Raw genomic sequence first — 18,071 nt, forward strand, 5'->3', positions numbered from 1 at the left:
GCCAGGCTTGTCTCAAACTCCTGGCCTCCCAAAGTGTTGGGATTGCAGGCATGAGCCATGGTACCAGGCCAAAAAGTTACTTTTGATATAGCAATGCCTTTTTAAAGGAATAAGACTTGTGACAGCTTAAGATTTTAAATATAACTTGTCTTTGGAGTTACCGATTCCAGAATTGTTAGTCATTTATGAGTTATTTATTTATTTATTTATTTTATTTTATTTTTTGAGATGGAGTCTCACTCTGTTGCCCAGGCTGGAGTGCAGTGGTGCACTCTTGGCTCACTGCCACCTCCATCTCCTGGGTTCAAGCAGTTCTTTGCCTCAGCCTCCTGAGTAGCTGGAATTACAGGCGCCCGTCACCACACCCAGCTAATTTTTGTATTTTTAGTAGAGATGGGGTTTCACCATCTTGGCCAGGCTGGTCCTGAACTCCTGACCGTGTGATCCACCTGCCTCGGTCTCCCAAAATGCTGGGATTACAGGCTTGAGCCACCGTGCCCGGCCTTTATTTATTTATTTTTTGAGACGGAGTTTCACTTTTGTTCCCTAGGCTGGAGTGCAATGACATGATCTTGGCTCACTGCAATCTCTGCCTCCCAGATTCTTACAGGCATGCACCACCATGCCTGGCTAATTTTGTATTTTTAGTAGAGGCGGGGTTTCACCATGTTGGTCAGGCTGGTCTGGAACTCCTGATGTCAGGTGATCTGCCCACCTTGGCCTCCCAAAGTCTTGGGATTACAGGCATAGCCACTGCACCCGGCCAAGTAAATTCTTTATGTTCACTCCTAATGAATGAGAGCTAGAATATCTTTAAAGAAGATAATAATAAATCCATATAATATTAATATCTTTTTAATGTGTTTCCCTTCCCTCCTCCCCTCCCTCTTTTCTTTTCTTTTCTTTATTTTTTGAGATAGTTTCTCTGTCACCTAGGCTGGAGTGCAGTGATGTGGTCCTGGCTTACTGCAGCCTCAACCTCATGGACTCAAGCAATTCTCCCACTTCAGCCTCCTGAGTAACTGGCACTAGAGGCATGTGCCACCACCCCCGGCTAATTTGTTTTTTCTTTCTTTTTCAGAGGTGGAGAAGAGGTCTGGCTAATTTTTTAAAAAATATTTTGTAGAGATGGGGTCTCACTGTGTTGTCCATGCTAGTCTCGAACTCCTGGGCCCAAGCTATCTGTGGGCCCCAGCCTTTAGTGTGCTTTTTGTTACTCAATTGTAGGAGAGGAACACTGTGACTTTGGATTTTCTTATTAAATAAAATAGTGAAACTGGCTGGGCACAGTGGCTCATGCTTGTAATCACAGCACTTTGGGAGGCCGAGGTGGGAGTATCAGCTGAGATCGGAAGTTTGAGACCAGCCTGACCAACATGGAGAGACCCCTTCTCTACTAAAAATACAAAATTAGCTGGATGTGGTGGTGCATGCCTATAATCCCAGCTGCTCAGGAGGCTGAGGCAGGATAATCGCTTGAACCCGGGATACGGAGGTTGCAGTGAGCCAAGATTGTGCCATTGCACTCCAGCCTGGGTGACGGAGTGAGACTCCGAATCAAAAACAAAAAACAAAAAACAAGGCCGGGTGCGGTGGCTCATGCCTGTAATCCCCAGCACTTTGGGATGCCAAGGCGGGCAGATCACAAGTTCAGGAGATCGAGACCATCCTGGCTAACATGGTGAAACCCAGCTACTCAAGAGGCTGAGGCAGGAGAATGGTGTGAACCCGGGAGGCGGAGCTTGCAGTGAGCCGAGATCGCACCACTGCACTCCAGCCTGGGCGACAGAGCGAGACTCTGTCTCAAAAAAAAAAAACAAAAAAAAAAAAAACACAAGCAGCAGAGATCAGAACAACATTCTAAGCTAGTCAGCCAAAGAGAACTGATGCCATTTGTGTATCAGGACTTCATTGTCTATAGAACATTTAAAAAATAAAATAAAAAATTAGGCTGGGTGCGGTGGCTTAAGCCTATAATCCCAGCACTTTGAGAGGCCAAGGTGGGTGGATCACCTGAGGTCAGGAGTTCGAGACCAGCCTGACCAATGTGGTGAAACCCCGTCTCTACTAAAAAATAAAAAATTAGCCGGGCGTAATGGCACGCGGCTGTAGTCCCAGCTACTTGGGAGGCCGAGGCAGGAGAATTGCTTGAATCTAGGTTGCAGTGAGCCGAGATCGTGCCACTGCAATCCAGCCTGGGACACAGAGTGAGACTTCATCTCAAAAAAAAAAAAAAAAAAAAGTAGCAGTTTATTCCTACTACCCCCAGTCACTTGTTAAGGGCTTGTGTTCCTTAATACACAGTATTATATACTTAGCAATACTAAGCTAGCTTGCTTCTGCAGAAATGCAAAAAATTAAAGCAGAGACTACAGAGGAAATATCCCCTTCTGCTGTGATATAACACTGCCAAGCTGTATTTAATTTTGCTCATTTCGTTCACATTTATTATTAATTTTCTTTTTATTAGTCCTGTAACTCTTGAAATAAATCTTCATTATTAAACAGTGAAATGGGCAGCATTTAAAAAATATCTCATTTAATTCAGTGTTCTTGTTTTCTAGTTAATTACTACGAAGCTGGGAATTTCGGGTCATGTGCACAGATTAATGGCTGGATCCATGGCAGGTAAGAGGAGTTAGGTATATTTTATTTCTGACAAATTAATTTTCTATTAAAATACTTAATTTGGTTTAGATTATATGAGTGCCACTGGGGAAAGCACAGGTTGCAGGTGTCCTGTGACTTGTATTTTTTCCTGGGTGCATCCTCAAAAAAAGGTATGTATTAAAGTAAAAAGTGTGACATTGATTTAGTAGCACACATTTGTTGTTTTTCTATATTCAGTTATATATATGAAATTATCAGTACGCCAACTGAAAAAGAGTCATTTTACAGTAGAGGATAAGGAGTAGTCTCAACTTATAACTATGTGAAAAGCTTGCATTCTCTTTGACAATTCTACTTTTGGAAATGTTTAAAAATTAAAAAACATTTTTTTGAAGGCTAGTCATGTAATGCACTGAGTGGAGAAAAAAACAAAGAAAACTGTAACTGACTGTGATCAATGAGTTTTAAACATCACTGCACTTCACTTGGACCAGCCATTACTTTTCAAAATTTCTTTTTTCTTTAAAAAAATTGTAACGAATTATAATGACTAAAGTAATAACTACTCCTATACAGTAAAAATAGTTGCATTCTCTGGAGACAACCATGATTAGCAATTTCTTTCCTTCTCCTTTCCTTTCCCTCTCTTCTCTCTCCTCTTCCCTCTCCTCTCCACTCTCCTTTCCCCTCCCCTCCCCCTCCCCCTTTCACCCTCCCCTCCCCTCCCCCTTTCCCCTCCCCTCCCCATCCGCTTCCCCTCCCCTCCCCCTCCCCTCCCCCTCCCCCTTCCCCTCCCCTCCCCTCCTTTCCCCTCCCCTCCCCCTCCTTTCCCCTCCCCTCCCCCTCCCCTCTCCCCTCCCCCCTTCCACTCCCCTCCCCCACACCTTTCCCCTCACCTCCCCCTCCTTTCCCCTCCCCTCCCCCTCCTTTCCCCTCCTCTCCCCTCCTTTCCCCTCCCCTCCCCCTCCTTTCCCCTCCCCTCCCCCTCCCCTCTCCCCTCCCCCCTTCCACTCCCCTCCCCCACACCTTTCCCCTCACCTCCCCCTCCTTTCCCCTCCCCTCCCCCTCCTTTCCCCTCCTCTCCCCCTCCTTTCCCCTCCCCTCCCCCTCCTTTCCCCTCCCCTTCCCTCCCCACCCCTCCCCTCCCCTCCTCTCTTCTCCTCTCCTTTTTTGAGACAGGGTCTGGGTCTGTCTCCCAGACTTGGAGTGCAGTGGCGTGATCACAACTCACTGCAGCCCTCACTTCCCAGGCTCAAGCCATCCTCCTATCTCAGCCTCCCAAAAGTAGCTGGGACTATAGGCACATGCCACCCCACACCCAGCTAATTTTTGTATTCTCTGTAGAGACGGGCATTTGTCATGTTGCCCAGGCTGGTCTCAAACTCCTTAAATTCTCACCTGGCCTATTTCTGTTTTTTAAATATTCATTTTTCTGAGTTTGGGAGTTAGGACATTAGTTGTTTTTCTTTCAGATATTGTTAATATTTTATTTCCCAGTTTTAGATTTGACCTTCGGTTCTATGATTTTTTAAAAAAAATCATCCAAGATTTTTTTCCCTATAGAGAAGTTTTACATGGCCAAACATGTTAGTTTTTTTCCTCTGGTACTTCTAAATTTTGTGTTGTATGTAGAAATTTTCTCCCCATTCTAAGGTAAAGACATTTAATCATGTTTTACTTTTTCTTTTTTTTTGAGACGGAGTCTTGTTCTGTTGCCCAGGCTGGAGTGCAGTGGCACGATCTCAGCTCACTGCCACAATCTCCACTCACTGCAACCTCTGCCTACCAGGTTCAAGCAATCCTCCTGCCTCAGCCCTCCAGTAGCTGGGATTACAGGCTCACACCACCATGCCCGGCTGATTTTTGTATTTTAGTAGAAACGGGGTTTTGCCACATTGGCCAGGCTGGTCTTGAACTCCTGATTTCAGGTATCCACCCACCTTGGCCTCCCAAAATGTAGGATTACGGGCATGAGCCACCGTGCCCAGCCCTAGTCATGTTTTTCTACTAAAACTATTTGTTTTGGCATGTTGATCTTATGTTTACTTTTATAGAGGGAGTGAGGGATGGATGGAATACGTTTTCCATATGACTTGTCAGTTGTGCCAACATTATTCACTCACGTAACTTTTTTGCCAAAAAAAGTTATTTTAGAGATGGAGTCTTGCTCCGTTGCCCAGGATGGCTTAAACTCCTGGATTCAAGTGATCTTCCTGCCTCAGCCTCCCAAAGTGCTGGGACTAGAGGCACACACTACTGCACCCATTTGAACATTCAAATTTTGAGTCAAATTCTCCCAACATTCCTTCCCTTCCCTTCCCTCCCCTTCCCTCCCCTCCCCTCCCCTTATTCTCTCCTCTCCTCTTCTTCTCTTTCTCTCCTTTTTCTCACTTTCCTTTTTTTGTTTTTGTTTGTTTGTTTGTTTGTTTGTTTTGAGATAGGCTCTTGTTCTGTCACCCAGGCTGAGTAGTGGGATGAGTTTACACTCAGCCTGGCTGACAGAACTCTTGACATGTAATATTTGGACACTCGACATGGAGTCCACAGGACAATATTATGAGGAAAGCTCTATGATTTATCTTCATTTTACAGAAGAGCAATGTGAGAAAGTTTCCAAATTTTTCAATGTGTTATTTTGTATATCACTTTTTTTTTGAGATGGAGTCCCTCTCTGTCGCCCAGGTTGGAGTGCAGTGGCACAGTCTCGGCTTGCTGCAACCCCCACCTCCTGGGTTCAAGTGATTCTCCAGTCTCAGCTTCCCGAGTAGCTGGGATTACAGGTGTGTGCCACATGCCCGGCTAATTTTTGTGTTTTTAGTAGAGACGGGGTTTCACCATGTTGTCCAGGCTGGTCTCAAACTCCTCATCTCAGGTGATTCGCCCACCTCGGCCCTCCAAAGTGCTGGGATTACAGGTGTGAGTCACCGCACGCATCCTGTATATCACTTTGTAATTATCTTTTTTCTTCTTTTTTTGAGACAGAGTCTCCCTCTGTCGCCCAGGCTGGAGTGCAGTGATGGAATCTCAGCTCATTGCAACCTCCGCTTCCTGGGTTCATGAGATTCTTCTGCCTCAGCCTCCTTAGTAGCTGGGATTACGGGCGCGTGCCACATACCTGGCTAATTTTTGGATTTTTAGTAGAGATGGGGTTTCAATATGTTGGCCAGGCTGGTCTCAAACTCCTGACCTCAGGTGATCTACCTGCCTTGGCCTCCCAAAGTGCTAGGATTACAGGTGTGAGCCATGGTGCCTGTCCTATAATCAGGTTCTAATCCTCCTGTTAAAAATTTAATTCAGGGCCGGGCACAGTAGCTCTTGCCTGTAATCCCAGCACTTTGGGAGGCCAAGGCAGGTGGATCACCTGAGATCAGGAGTTTGAGACCAGTCTAGCCAACATGGTGAAACCCTGTCTGTAGTAAAAATACAAAAATTAGCCAGGCATGGTGGTTGGCACCTGTAATCCCAGCTACATGGGAGGCTGAGGCAGGAGAATCGCTTGAACCTGGGAGGTGGAGGTTGCAGTGAGCCCAGATCGCGACACTACACTCCAGTGTTGGCAACAGAGCTAGACTTTGTATAACTATGTTTAAGTAATTACAATTTATATTTTTCTCCTGTGATTGAAACACTTGAAATGGATCTTATGATTAATTTATGTCTGGTATCTTTGCTCCTCTACTTTTGATAAGGCTTCTAAATGTAACTTTGGAAATTTTATATTTGCCAAAGTAAAAAGTGGTGTTTTTAACGATCATTTTAATGTAGCTTATTTTAAAGCTTTTTAAAAACTTTTCCCTGTCCCTCGTCCTACAACTACAATCCAATACATACTAAATCTCAGTTGGCCAGCAAAAGGAAACCTAAAGATTGAGATCAAGGTTTGTATTTTCTTTTTTTTATTTCGAGTTTTTATCAAAGCTTGTATATAAGATTACTTTATTCCTGCCTCTTCTCAATTGTTTCTTCCTTGTATTTGCCCTTTTCCTTTCCTACTTGGCGAGATTTGGCTTTCTGTTCAGGAATCTTTTTGCCGTCTTTGTTCAGTTTTAGCCTAGTGAGAACCACTTGCTGTGGTGAATGTCTACATGGATAGTTGTGCCATTAGCCTTTTCCCACTGCACTCATTCAGTGTAGATGACATTTCTTCCTGTAAGCCTGGACTACTTTGCCAATTTGCTGACCTTTATAGTGTCCTCATACAACCTGACCTTCATCAAAACCTTTCGGATGGGCATGGATCACACATTGTACTTCTGTCTCAGCTCTTTGGAAAGAGGGGAAGACATAATCTTCCTGCTAATGTTGGACATTGCATTGAAACGCCTTTTGCGTTTCTTGCCTCGGTTGGAAGTCACAAAGGGATTGAACTTCATTTTGGCCGCTCCTGCTTCGGTGATGGCCGCAAAAGGGAAGAGAAGGGTTTGTATTTTTAAGGAAGGTCTCCTTCTTTCCCCACATATGTTTTAGTTGTCTGAAATCCATCTGGCTCTGCCAGTTTCCATGGAACTAAATGTGACAAGATAAAGAGTAGAGAAAAAAAGAAGGAAAGTGTTAGAACCCAGAAGTGATGAGCTGAGTTCCGCTTGTTGTGCTCTTTGGTCTGCTCCTACTTGCTGTTCCAGTCCAAAGCTTGGTGGTTGAGTGGACAGAACACTTGCTGGGATCCTGCCTGGCCTCCGTTACTCACCTTCCCTTTGACCATGGGCAGATCACCCAAAACCTCTGTAACTTGCCTGTATGTTTGTTAAAGAGGAGCTTGTGGTTTCTCTCTCTCTCTCTCCCCCAACCCTCCTTTTTCCCATTCTTTCTCCTCTTATCTCAGTTGTTCTGAGGGTCAGCGTAAAGAATTGCTGTAAAAATAGTCTGAAAGATCTGAAGTCCTCCATGAACACAAGGGAATGTTATTAATCCTTCCATGCCAATGACTTTTTGGATGCTTTTAAGTCAGCAACCTGAATTCTTTATTCTCCTTTTTGTTTCATTTGTAATGTAGGGAATATTTTAGTTGTAAATAATGGTGATATTCAAAATATTTAACAACCACTATGGCAAAGGCAATAGCCAATCACAGCAGAGGCTGGACATCTGCAACCAGAATGACCATACGGTATACTCCAATGATTATTAGAACCACGTGCTCACTGTACTTTGAGAATCTCAAAGAGGCTTGTAGGCACCTTTCCCAAATAACTTTTTGTTTTCTTTTTTTCAGAGACAGGGTTTTGCTCTGTTGCCCAGGCTGGAGTGCAGTGCTGAGATGATAGTTCACTGCAGCCTCTAACTCCTGGGCTCAAGCAGTCCTCCCTGCTCAGCCTCCTGGGTAACCAGGACTGCAGGCACATGCCATCATGCCTGGCTAATTTTAATTTTTTTTGTAGAGACAGAAAAATGAGAGGTTATTTTGCTCAGACTGGTCTTGAACTCCTGGCCTGAAGCAATCCTCCCATCTCAACCTCCCAAGTAGCTAGGACTACAGACACGTGCCACTGCGCCTGGCCTTCCAAATACTTTTATATTTAAAAGGGAATTTAGGGCCGGGCACGGTGACAGAATGAGACTCTGTCTCAAAAAAAAAAAAAAAAGAAAAAGTTAAAAATAAAAAAAATCTCCCTTGAGCTCTGATCCAGAATTCAAAAGCAACAAGCTTCCTATGTGTTTGGAAAAATTGCTCTTCTGAGCTGGTAGTCCAACTCTTGAATTTTTGAAAATTGGAATGTAGGTAAGTTCTGATTAATAGAATTTGAGTCCTGATTTGTGGGAGTGGGGGAGTGGCATGATGCTTAGGCCTCTACTCTTAAGTCCTTTGGCTTTTTTACTTATGTTGTACAGGTATCAGAGATCTGTGATTTCTGTGTGAGAATCCTGCACAAAAGGCATATACTCTATAAACCCAGTTCTTTGGGAGGCTAAGGAGGGAGGATTGCTTGAGCCCAGGAATTCAAGACTAGCCTGGGCAACACAATGAGACCCCATTTCCTCAAAAATAAAAATAAAGGCAGGGTACGGTGGGTAATCCTAGCACTTTGGGAGGTCAAGGTGGGGTGGATCATGAGGTCAGGAGTTCAAGACCAGCCTGGCCAACATGGTGAAACCCCATCTCTACTAAAAATACAAAAACTAGGCAGGTGTCTTGACGCACGCCTGTAATCCCAACTACTTGGGAGGCTGAGGCAGGAGAATTGCTTGAACCCGGGAGGCGGAGGTTTCAATGAGCCGAGATCACATCACAGCGTTCCAGCTTGGGTAACAGAACAAGACTCCGTCTTGGAAAAAAAAAGATGTTAGAAGTAAGAAGAAAAAGACATACAGTTATTCTTTTGTGTTATAATGGTTTCTATTGTGGCTCATGAGTGTCGTAACTGAATTTTTTCTCACTAGAACCTACTCTAAGAACATAATTTTAGTTGTCACACTCATCAGAGATTGCACACAACTATAGACAGGTGTATTTTGGTTGTTCATAACTGATATTTAGTCAACCTTGAAGTAGTAACGTGTTTCCGAAGGACAAACTATTATAGAACTGGACTCCTACTCCAGACCAATTTGCTTAGCTTTGTGGCTTAGCTTTTGTATCTATGATGCTTGGAGTCCTTCTTTTGTCTAAAGTATATATTTAGAATCTATGTATTTTTGTCAAACTTTAATCTCTTTGAATATGTACATGGACCCTGGATGCTGCTCCCACTATGTCAGCCTCAGATGGGAATGGAGGGTGGTGAGAAGCCGTCTTTGAGAACAAATCCACTTCCGTATTCATTGAGAAGTTGCGGGAGAGGATGAATTGATGAGGGTCTGTAAATGTCCATATACTTCAACCCCGTATTATGCAATTTCTAATCTTAATTTCTTCCTTCCCTTTACTCTCTCCTTGTAATGTTAGTTCCTTTTTTAAGAAATCCTTTGTAGCTAGGTCAGGTGATGCACACCTGTGATCCCAGCAACTTAGGAGGCTGAGGTAGGAGGAACATTTGAGCCCAGGAGTTTGAGGCTGCAATGTGCAGTGATCACACCACTGCATTCCAGCCTGGGTGACAGAGCGAGACCCCATCTCAACAAAAAGAGGAAAAAAAGTCTTTTGTGTTTATTTCTGGAACACAATAAATAATTCATAATTACCATACTTTCTAAATATGATTTCTAATGTAATTGCTGGTTAAAATATGTTCTCAGGTTTCCCATAACTCCTGGGATTCTAGACTGTAGAGACAGTAAGATGATGAGAATTTAGAGAAAAAAGTCTGACTTTGTTTAGATTCATCTTTATGTCCTTAGTTTCTTGACTTAAGGGAGGGAAAGAGAAGAGTTTGCACATTCATAAAAATTGAAAGCAAGTCTCAGCTTGATTGAGTCTCATTGCTTCCTGGTAGGTAAACATATTCTACTATTTGTATTGGATTGTAGTTGTAAACTGAGGGAAGAAGAAAGCTGTTACCACCACTATTCAAGGTAAGCAGTTTCTGATTTGCCTTATTTGTACATCGAGGGCTTTTTTGGCCTTCTTAAAAGAAGTGTTAGGTAGAATAGTAAGGAGTGTGTGAATGGAGAAAAGAGGCCCAATGGGAGACTGTAGCTTCATGAATTGAAAACCTCAGTCACCCTCTGAATGATTGTTATGGATGTCAGTCTGATTACTAGCAGCAGGCAAGCTGAATTCCCATGTTGTTACATATTCCTCTTCAGTAATTCTCTGATTGTGCTTCCCTTTTAATTCAAATTTGTGAGCTTTGATGTGCAGGAGACAGACGGGGGGCAAGGGGATGCAAGAAGAGGAGATAAATGAATTGATTCTCAAAGGAAAGGGTAAAAAAGTACATAGTTTCAATAGAATACATGAGAATAATAGCTAACACATATATAACCTTTACTATGTACCAGGAATTATTTTAAGCATTTACATATGTTAGCTCACCTAATCTTTACAAAACCCTGATTTGGGTACCCACTTATTATGATACTCATTTGACAGATAACAGGATTGAAACCCAGGTTAAGTAACTTGATCAGGGTCGTATATCTAGTTAGTAGTAGAGTCTAATTTGAAACAAGGAGGTGCAGTCTACAGTTTATACTCTTTTCTCTTTTTTTTTTTTTTTTTTTTTTTTTTGAGACATAGTCTAACTCTGTTGCCCAGACTGGAGTGCAGTGGCATGATCTCGGCTCACTGCAATCTCTGCCTCCCGGGTTCAAGGATTCCCTGCCTCAGCCTTCTGAGTAGCTGGGATTACAGGTACCCACCATCACGCCTGGCTAATTTTTGTGTTTTTAGTAGAGACAGGGTTTCACTGTGTTGCCCAGACTGGTCTCCAACTTCTGGTCTCAATTGATCCACCCGCCTTGGCCTCCCAAAGTGCTGGGATTACAGGCGTGAGCCACCGTGTCCGGCCCTAGAGTATATACTCTTTTAACTTTTGAACATTTTGGTCAATTTTGATTATAAGTCAAAAGTTAATAGTTTATTATTATTATTTTTTGAGACAGAGTCTGGCTGTGTCACCCAGGCTGGAGTGCAGTGGTGTCATCTTGGCTCACCGCAACCTCTGCCTTCCAGGTTCAAGGATTCTCCTGCCTCAGCCTCCCGAGTAGAGTAGCTGAGATTACAGGTGCCCACCATCACACCTGGTTAATTTTTGTATTTTTAGTAGAGACGGGGTTTCACCATATTGGCCAGGCTGGTCTGGAACTTCTGACCTCACGTGATCCGCCTACCTCGGTCTCCCAAAGTGCTGGGATTACAGGTGTGAGCCACCATATCCGGCCTATTTTTTAAATAAATACAAAGTTTTGCTATGTTGCCTAGGCTGTTCTCGAACTTTTGGGCTCAAGCGATCCGTTCACCTCAGCCTCCCAAAGTGCTGGGATTAAAAGGAGTGAGCCATGGTACCCACACACCTCCTTTACCTTTACAAATTTCTGGGTACTCTTGTTTCCTACCAATTCATTATTTAACCACTACATTAACTCCCACAGTGATTTTGTTTTCTTTTCTTTTTACTTTTTTTTTTTTTTTTTAGATGCAGTTTTACTCTTGTCGCCCGGGCTGGAGTGCAGTGGCACTATCTCGGCTCACTGCAACCTCCGCCTCCTGGGTTCAAGTGATTCTCTTGCCTCAGCCTCCCAAGTAGCTGGGACTACAGGCGCGTGCCACCAGGCCCAGCTAATTTTTTTATTTTTAGTAGAGATGGGGTTTCACCATGTTGGCCAGGCTGGTCTCAAACTCCTGACCTCAGGTGATCTGTCCACCTCAGCCTCCCAAAGTGTTGGGACTACAGGCGTGAGCATGCCTAGCTCCCACAGTGATTTTCTATTAAACCTCTTCCTTCCTTCCTTCCTTCCTTCCTTCCTTCCTTCCTTCCTTCCTTCCTTCCTTTCTCTCTCTCTTTCTCTCTCTCTCTCTCTGTCTCTCTCTCTCCTACCCTCCCCTCTCCCCTCCCCTCCTTTTCTTTTCTTTCCTGGAATCTCACTCTGTTGCCAGGCTGGACTGCAGTGGCGTGATCTTAGCTCACTGCAACCTCCGCCTCCTGGGTTCAAGTGATTCTCCTGCATCAGCCTCTCGACTAGCTGGGACTACAGGAATGTGCCGCCATGCCCAGCTAATTTTTGTATTTTTAATAGACATGGGGTTTTACCATGTTGGCCAGGATGGTCTCGATCTCTTGACCTCATAATCCACCTGCCTCGGCCTCCCAAAGTGCTGGGATTACAGGTGTGAGCCACCATGCCTGGCCTATTAAACCACCTTCAGCCAGTAACCGGAAAACTTGGAACATGGGAAAAGGAATTAAGAAATAGATGGAGTTGGGCTGGGTGTAGATTACTTATAATACCTAATATAATGTAAATGCTATGTAAATACTTGTTATAGTATATGGTTTAGGAAATAGTGACCAAAAAATCTGTACATGTTCATTACAGATGCAACCATTGTAGACCTCACTACATTTTCCGTCCATGGTTGCTTCAATCCATGGATGTGGAAACAATGGATCAGGAGAGCCTACTGTGTTTCCTTTCTGATATCTTAACTGGGAATACATAAATAGTAGAATAATTTTTTTAAAAAAAATCTCATGATTCCCTTACACTGTACACTGTACCATTTTGGTGCTAACAGTATAACTTCACAGTGAGAAGAACTTGAAAACATTTTTTACAAACTGACCCTTCACTTACTAGGTTGTTTTCCATCTAATGATATGGTATAATTCTGTCAGTAATATCACCTTTGATTTTATTGGGTTTTCACCATTGCCATAATATTGAGAATAATACTAATGATAGGGGAATATATGTATATATCAAAAATTCATTTTACCTTTAAATTTCTACTTTCTTTTCAGGTATGACAGCAGTTATCTGTACTTACCCTCTTGACATGGTTAGGGTCCGCCTAGCATTCCAGGTGAAAGGGGAACACACCTATACAGGAATTATTCATGCATTCAAAACAATTTATGCAAAGGTATTTCATATTTACCTTCCTCATCTATAACATGCCCTTTTATACTTAGGAAAATATTTTGAATGTCATATAAGTAATTATTATTTTACTTATAATTATTGATGTTAATAACAATAATTATGAAAACACATCTTTGTGTTTCAGGGTGGATCCCAGAATAATTTTTCTGTTATAAAGTGTGATTTTTTTCTTTGATGTTTATGATAATGAGCACAATGTAATCTCACTTGCAATTTTCCTTCACTCAAAAGGAAGGTGGTTTCTTTGGATTTTACAGAGGTCTGATGCCTACTATTTTAGGAATGGCTCCATATGCAGGTATGTTTCAAATTTGCCAGAATCCTAATTTGCATGTTTAAAATTTGTTACCTTTTTTTTTTTCTGAAATGGTAATATAAAAAGATGTTATCTGTTAAGTACTTTTAATAAGAAATGATTTATGGATGGTCACATAATAATATCTTGGATATAAAGATGACTATTCGTGTATAATAAGTGGAGAAGTACTTTACATCTTTTTCTTAATATCTGAGCCAGCTGTAGTCTTGTTAACACACACTTACGTTAGATGATGTTAAACATTTAGGTTTTATGAGCATGTTAATTAAAAATAGGAGTTGAAAAGTGGTTTTTGTCTCATTATAAATAATGAAGACTTATGGCAAATTTTGAAAATATAGAAAAGTAGAAAGAAGAAAAATAAGGAAACCTATAGTTCTCTAATCTCCATTTATTACCTTGTTTGCAGTCCTGTTTTTTTTTTTTTTTTTTTGAGACAGAGTTTCGCTCTTGTTGCCCAAGCTGGAGTGCAATGGCGTGATCTCGGCTCACTGCAACCTCCACCTGCTGGGTTCAAGCGATTCTCCTGCCCATGGTCAGGCTGGTCTCAAACTCCCGACCTCAGGTGATCTACCCGCCTTGGCCTCCCAAAGTGCTGGGATTACAGGCATGAGCCACCGTGCCCAGCAGTCCTGTTTTTTTTTAAACTAAACTTTTTATTTTGAGGTAATTGTGGATTTACATACAGTTATGTTACAAGACAAAATTGCAGCCAGTTTAGTTTAAACATCTCAGTTGGCTTTATTTTGCAATTCTAGAATTGGGCAATACTTCATTTCATAAAAATAGAGTAAGTGTTGGAATGACTAGACCCGAAGGAGTTGATTTTATATAGATGAACGGTTGAAGAAAGCAGAAACAATGAACAATTAGGTTGCTCAGTTCAAAGTTACTATCCTTGTAAGTTGGAGACAGGAAGAATAAAATAGAAAAATCGCTAGTTAACTTCAGGTTATATTAGGCTACCTTTTTTGTGTAAGTATTAAAGCAAAAGGAGCCGGGTGTGGTGGCTCAAGCCTGTAATCCCAGCACTTTTGGAGGCCAAGGCGGGTGGATCACCTGAGTTTGAGACTGGCCTGGCCAACATGATGAAACCCCATCTCTACTAAAAATACAAAAATTAGCTGGCTTGGTGGCGTGTGCCTGTAATCCCAGCTACTCAGGAGGTTGAAGCAGGAGAATCATTTGAACCCGGGAGGCGGAGGTTGTGGTGAGCCGAGATCACGCCACTGCACTCCAGCCTGGGCGAAAGAGTGAGACTCCATTTCTAAATCAATCAGTCAATCAATCAATCAATCAATCAAGCAAGCAAGCAAGCAAGCAAGCAAACAGAGAAGTTTCCTATCAAGCTTATTCAAGATTGAAACTGGCCTGTTAGAGAAAGTGGCTGTCACTTCTTTCTCCTAATTTCTCAGGAGGTCAGGTAACAACTAGTTTTAGTTTGGTAGTGTGGAACTTAAGCATGGTGACTCTGTTTTGATTTTTAGTCTGGTCTGTTAGGGCCTAGTGTAGGAGCTTCATCCAAAAGAATGGACACCCTCCTGGGTGACAGAATGAGACCTTGTCTCTAAAAATCAAACAAACAAAAAAGCAACAACAAGGGCCGGTGCGGTGGCTCATGCCTGTAATCCCAGCACTTTGTGAGGCCAAGGCAGGTGGATCACCTGAGGTCAGGAGTTTGAGACCAGCCTGACCAACATGGAGAAACACCGTCTCTACTAAAAATACAAAATTAGCTGGGCGTGGTCACACATGCCTGTAATCCCAGCTACTTGGGAGGCTGAGGCAGAGAATTGCTTGAACCCAGGAGGTGGAGGTTGCAGTGAGCCAAGATTGCACCATCGCACTCCAGTCTGGGCCACAAGAGCAAAACTCTGTCTCAAAAAAGAAAAAAAAAAAAAAAGCAACAACAAAAAAACAGTGCACTAATAGCAAACTAAAATGTGGTGTGGCCAGGCATGGTGGCTCACACCTATAATCCCAGCACTTTGGGAGGCTGAGGCAGGAGGATTACTTGAGCCTAGGAATTTGAGACCAGCCTTGGCAACGTGGGGAGAATTTGTCTCTACAAATAATTTTCTAAAATTAGCCAGGCTTGGTGGTCCCAGCTACTTGAGAAGCTGAGTTAAGAGGATTGCCTGAGCCTAGGAGGTTGAGGCTTCAGCGAGCTGTGATCATGCCACTCTACTCCAGCCTGAATGACAGAGTAAGACCCTGTCCCAGTTTGAAAAAAAAAAAAGTATATTTTTTAGCTGTTCTAGTGGTTCAGAAATTCAAATTTTAAGGTAGTCGAATGCATCAATCTATTCTTTTATGGATAGCCTTTATTGTGTCAAAAAAATTTTCTTCTGAGAATGATTTTTAACGTTTAGCATTTTATATATATGCCACTAATCTGTCTGGAAGTATTTGTTTTCTTTGTTAAGGAAGTTTTTTTTTTCCCCCTTCACTTTTGACTTGGCACCATTTTATAAATAGTCTCTTCCTGGCCGGGTACAGTGGCTCACACCTATAATCCCAGCAGTTTGGGAGGCCGAGGGGGAGTGGATCATGAGGTCAGGAGTTTGAGACCAACCTGACCAACATGATGAAATGCCATCTCTACTAAAAATACAAAAATTAGCCAGGCGTGGTGGCGCATGCCTGTAATCCCAGCTACTCAGGAGGCTGAGGCAAGAGAATCGCTTGAACCCAGGAGGCGGAGGCTGCAGTGAGCTAAGATCGCACCATTGCACTCCAGCCTGGGTGACAAGAGGAAAACTCTGTTTCAAAAAAAAAAAAAAGTCTCTTCTTTTCCCAGTCATCTTAAAAAAATAATATTAGTGCAGAGTTTGTTTCTTTGACACAGAGTCTCGCTCTGTTGCCCAGGCTGGAGTGCAGTGGTGCAATCATAGCTGAGTGCAGTAGTGCAATTGTGGCTCACTGCAGCCTTGACCTCCCTCAGCTCAGGTTATCCTCCCACGTCAGCCGCCTGAGTAACTGGGACTGCAGACACGTAACACTGCATCTACCTCCTTTAAAACATTTTTTGTAGTGATGAATTCTCACTATATTACCCAGGCTGGTCTCAAACTCCTGAGCTTGAGCAATCCTCCCACCTTAGCCTCCATAAGTGTTAGGATTACAAGTGTGAGCTGCCACATGGGCTATGGCAGTTTCATAATGAGTCTTTATATTTGGTAAGAGAAATCCCTTATGAATCTTTTTTTCTTTTTTTTTGAGACAGAGTCTCACTCTGTTGCCAGGCTAGAGTGCAGTGTTGCCATCTCAGATCACCGCATCCTCCGCCTCCCGGGTTCAAGCAATTCTCTTGCCTCAGCCTCCTGAGTAGCTGAGACTACAGGCGCGCGCCACCACACCCAGCTAGTATTTGTATTTTTTGCAGAGACAGGGTTTCACCACGTTGGCCAGGATGGTCTCAAACTCCTGACCTTGTGATCTGCCTGCCTCAGCCTCCCAAAGTGCTGGGATTACAGGCATGAGCCACCGTGCCTGGCCAATTCAATAAACATCACAATATCTTGAGTAATGCTTAGTTGGGAGGAACGCTTGAATTTCATATTTATTTACTTTTTTCCCTCCCTGAATTTCATTCTTAATTTTACTAATAAACAACCTTAATGGTTCTAGTAAAATCATGTAATGTTTAACAAGCACTACCTGCATACTATTTTTATTAGATTCTACGTGTTTTGTGAATTAACATAAACGCTTCTCTCGTGGTCACAATTCTTCGTTGAAGACAAACTTAGACACTTAGTTAAAATAAAAATGCTTTTTCACTTGTTAATTTTTGCCTGTATCTTACATTATCACCATCACTGTTTTTTTGTTTTGTTTTGTTTTGTGTTTGAGACGGAGTTTCCCTCTTGTTGCCCAGGCTGGAGTGCAATGGCGTGATCTCAGCTCACCACAAACTCCGCCTCCTGGGTTCAAATGATTCTCCTGCCTCAGCCTCCCGAGTAGCTGGGATTACAGGCATGTGCCACCACACCCGACTAATTTTGTATTTTTAGTAGAGATGGGGTTTCTCTATGTTTGTCAGGCTGGTCTCGAACTCCTGACCTCAGGTAATCCGCCCACCTCAGCCTCCCAAAGTGTTGGGATTACAGGTGTGAGCCACCACGCCCGGCCATCATTGTTATTTTAAATGTGTTAAGTTGTCACATTTCCTTGTAATTAATAATCATGAATTTAATTTTTCTCATGTGAAACCTTGGAAAACTTTGTTTTCTTTCACATATAAAGTGGCATTATATTCACTATAGCCTCCTTCAGTGCAGTAAACTGCATTGGTGCATGAAAACCAAAGCTATAATTTTTTATTGGTGGTAATTTTGTCATCTTTAGGTTATTTATGTACACAAATCTTTCTATTTTAAATTAAGCCAAACACCAGAAATTAGGAAATGTGTTTATTGTTTAAGAATGGTGTCTTTTTCACAGCTCATGTTATGTTAAGCATCATGGTGAATTTATTTTTTGTTTTTCAGGTGTTTCATTTTTTACTTTTGGTACCTTGAAGAGTGTTGGGCTTTCCCATGCTCCTACCCTTCTTGGCAGACCTTCATCAGACAATCCTAATGTCTTAGTTTTGAAAACTCATGTAAACTTACTTTGTGGTGGTGTTGCTGGAGCAATAGCACAGACAATATCGTAA

General features: G+C 42.6%; 1 protein-coding gene across 4 annotated transcripts in view; it reads left to right on the forward strand.

Annotated features, from left to right (window-relative positions):
• The window catches only part of SLC25A16 (solute carrier family 25 member 16), a 54,817-nt gene that overhangs the window by 20,207 nt on the left and 16,539 nt on the right, over window positions 1-18,071 (forward strand). For 3 of the 4 annotated variants that reach the window (XM_004049500.5, XM_019035512.3, XM_004049501.4), the window contains exons 4-7: window positions 2,565-2,628; window positions 12,951-13,072; window positions 13,324-13,390; window positions 17,905-18,067. In XM_004049500.5, the coding sequence (XP_004049548.1) occupies window positions 2,565-2,628; window positions 12,951-13,072; window positions 13,324-13,390; window positions 17,905-18,067 (416 nt within the window). Of the gene's footprint in view, window positions 1-2,564; window positions 2,629-9,546; window positions 10,060-12,950; window positions 13,073-13,323; window positions 13,391-17,904; window positions 18,068-18,071 lie in introns of those variants that run through there. The other variant, XM_055353642.2, reaches the window with a different exon arrangement.

Source organism: Gorilla gorilla, chromosome 8 (genome assembly GCF_029281585.2).
Source record: "Gorilla gorilla gorilla isolate KB3781 chromosome 8, NHGRI_mGorGor1-v2.1_pri, whole genome shotgun sequence".
NCBI lineage: Eukaryota > Metazoa > Chordata > Mammalia > Primates > Hominidae > Gorilla > Gorilla gorilla.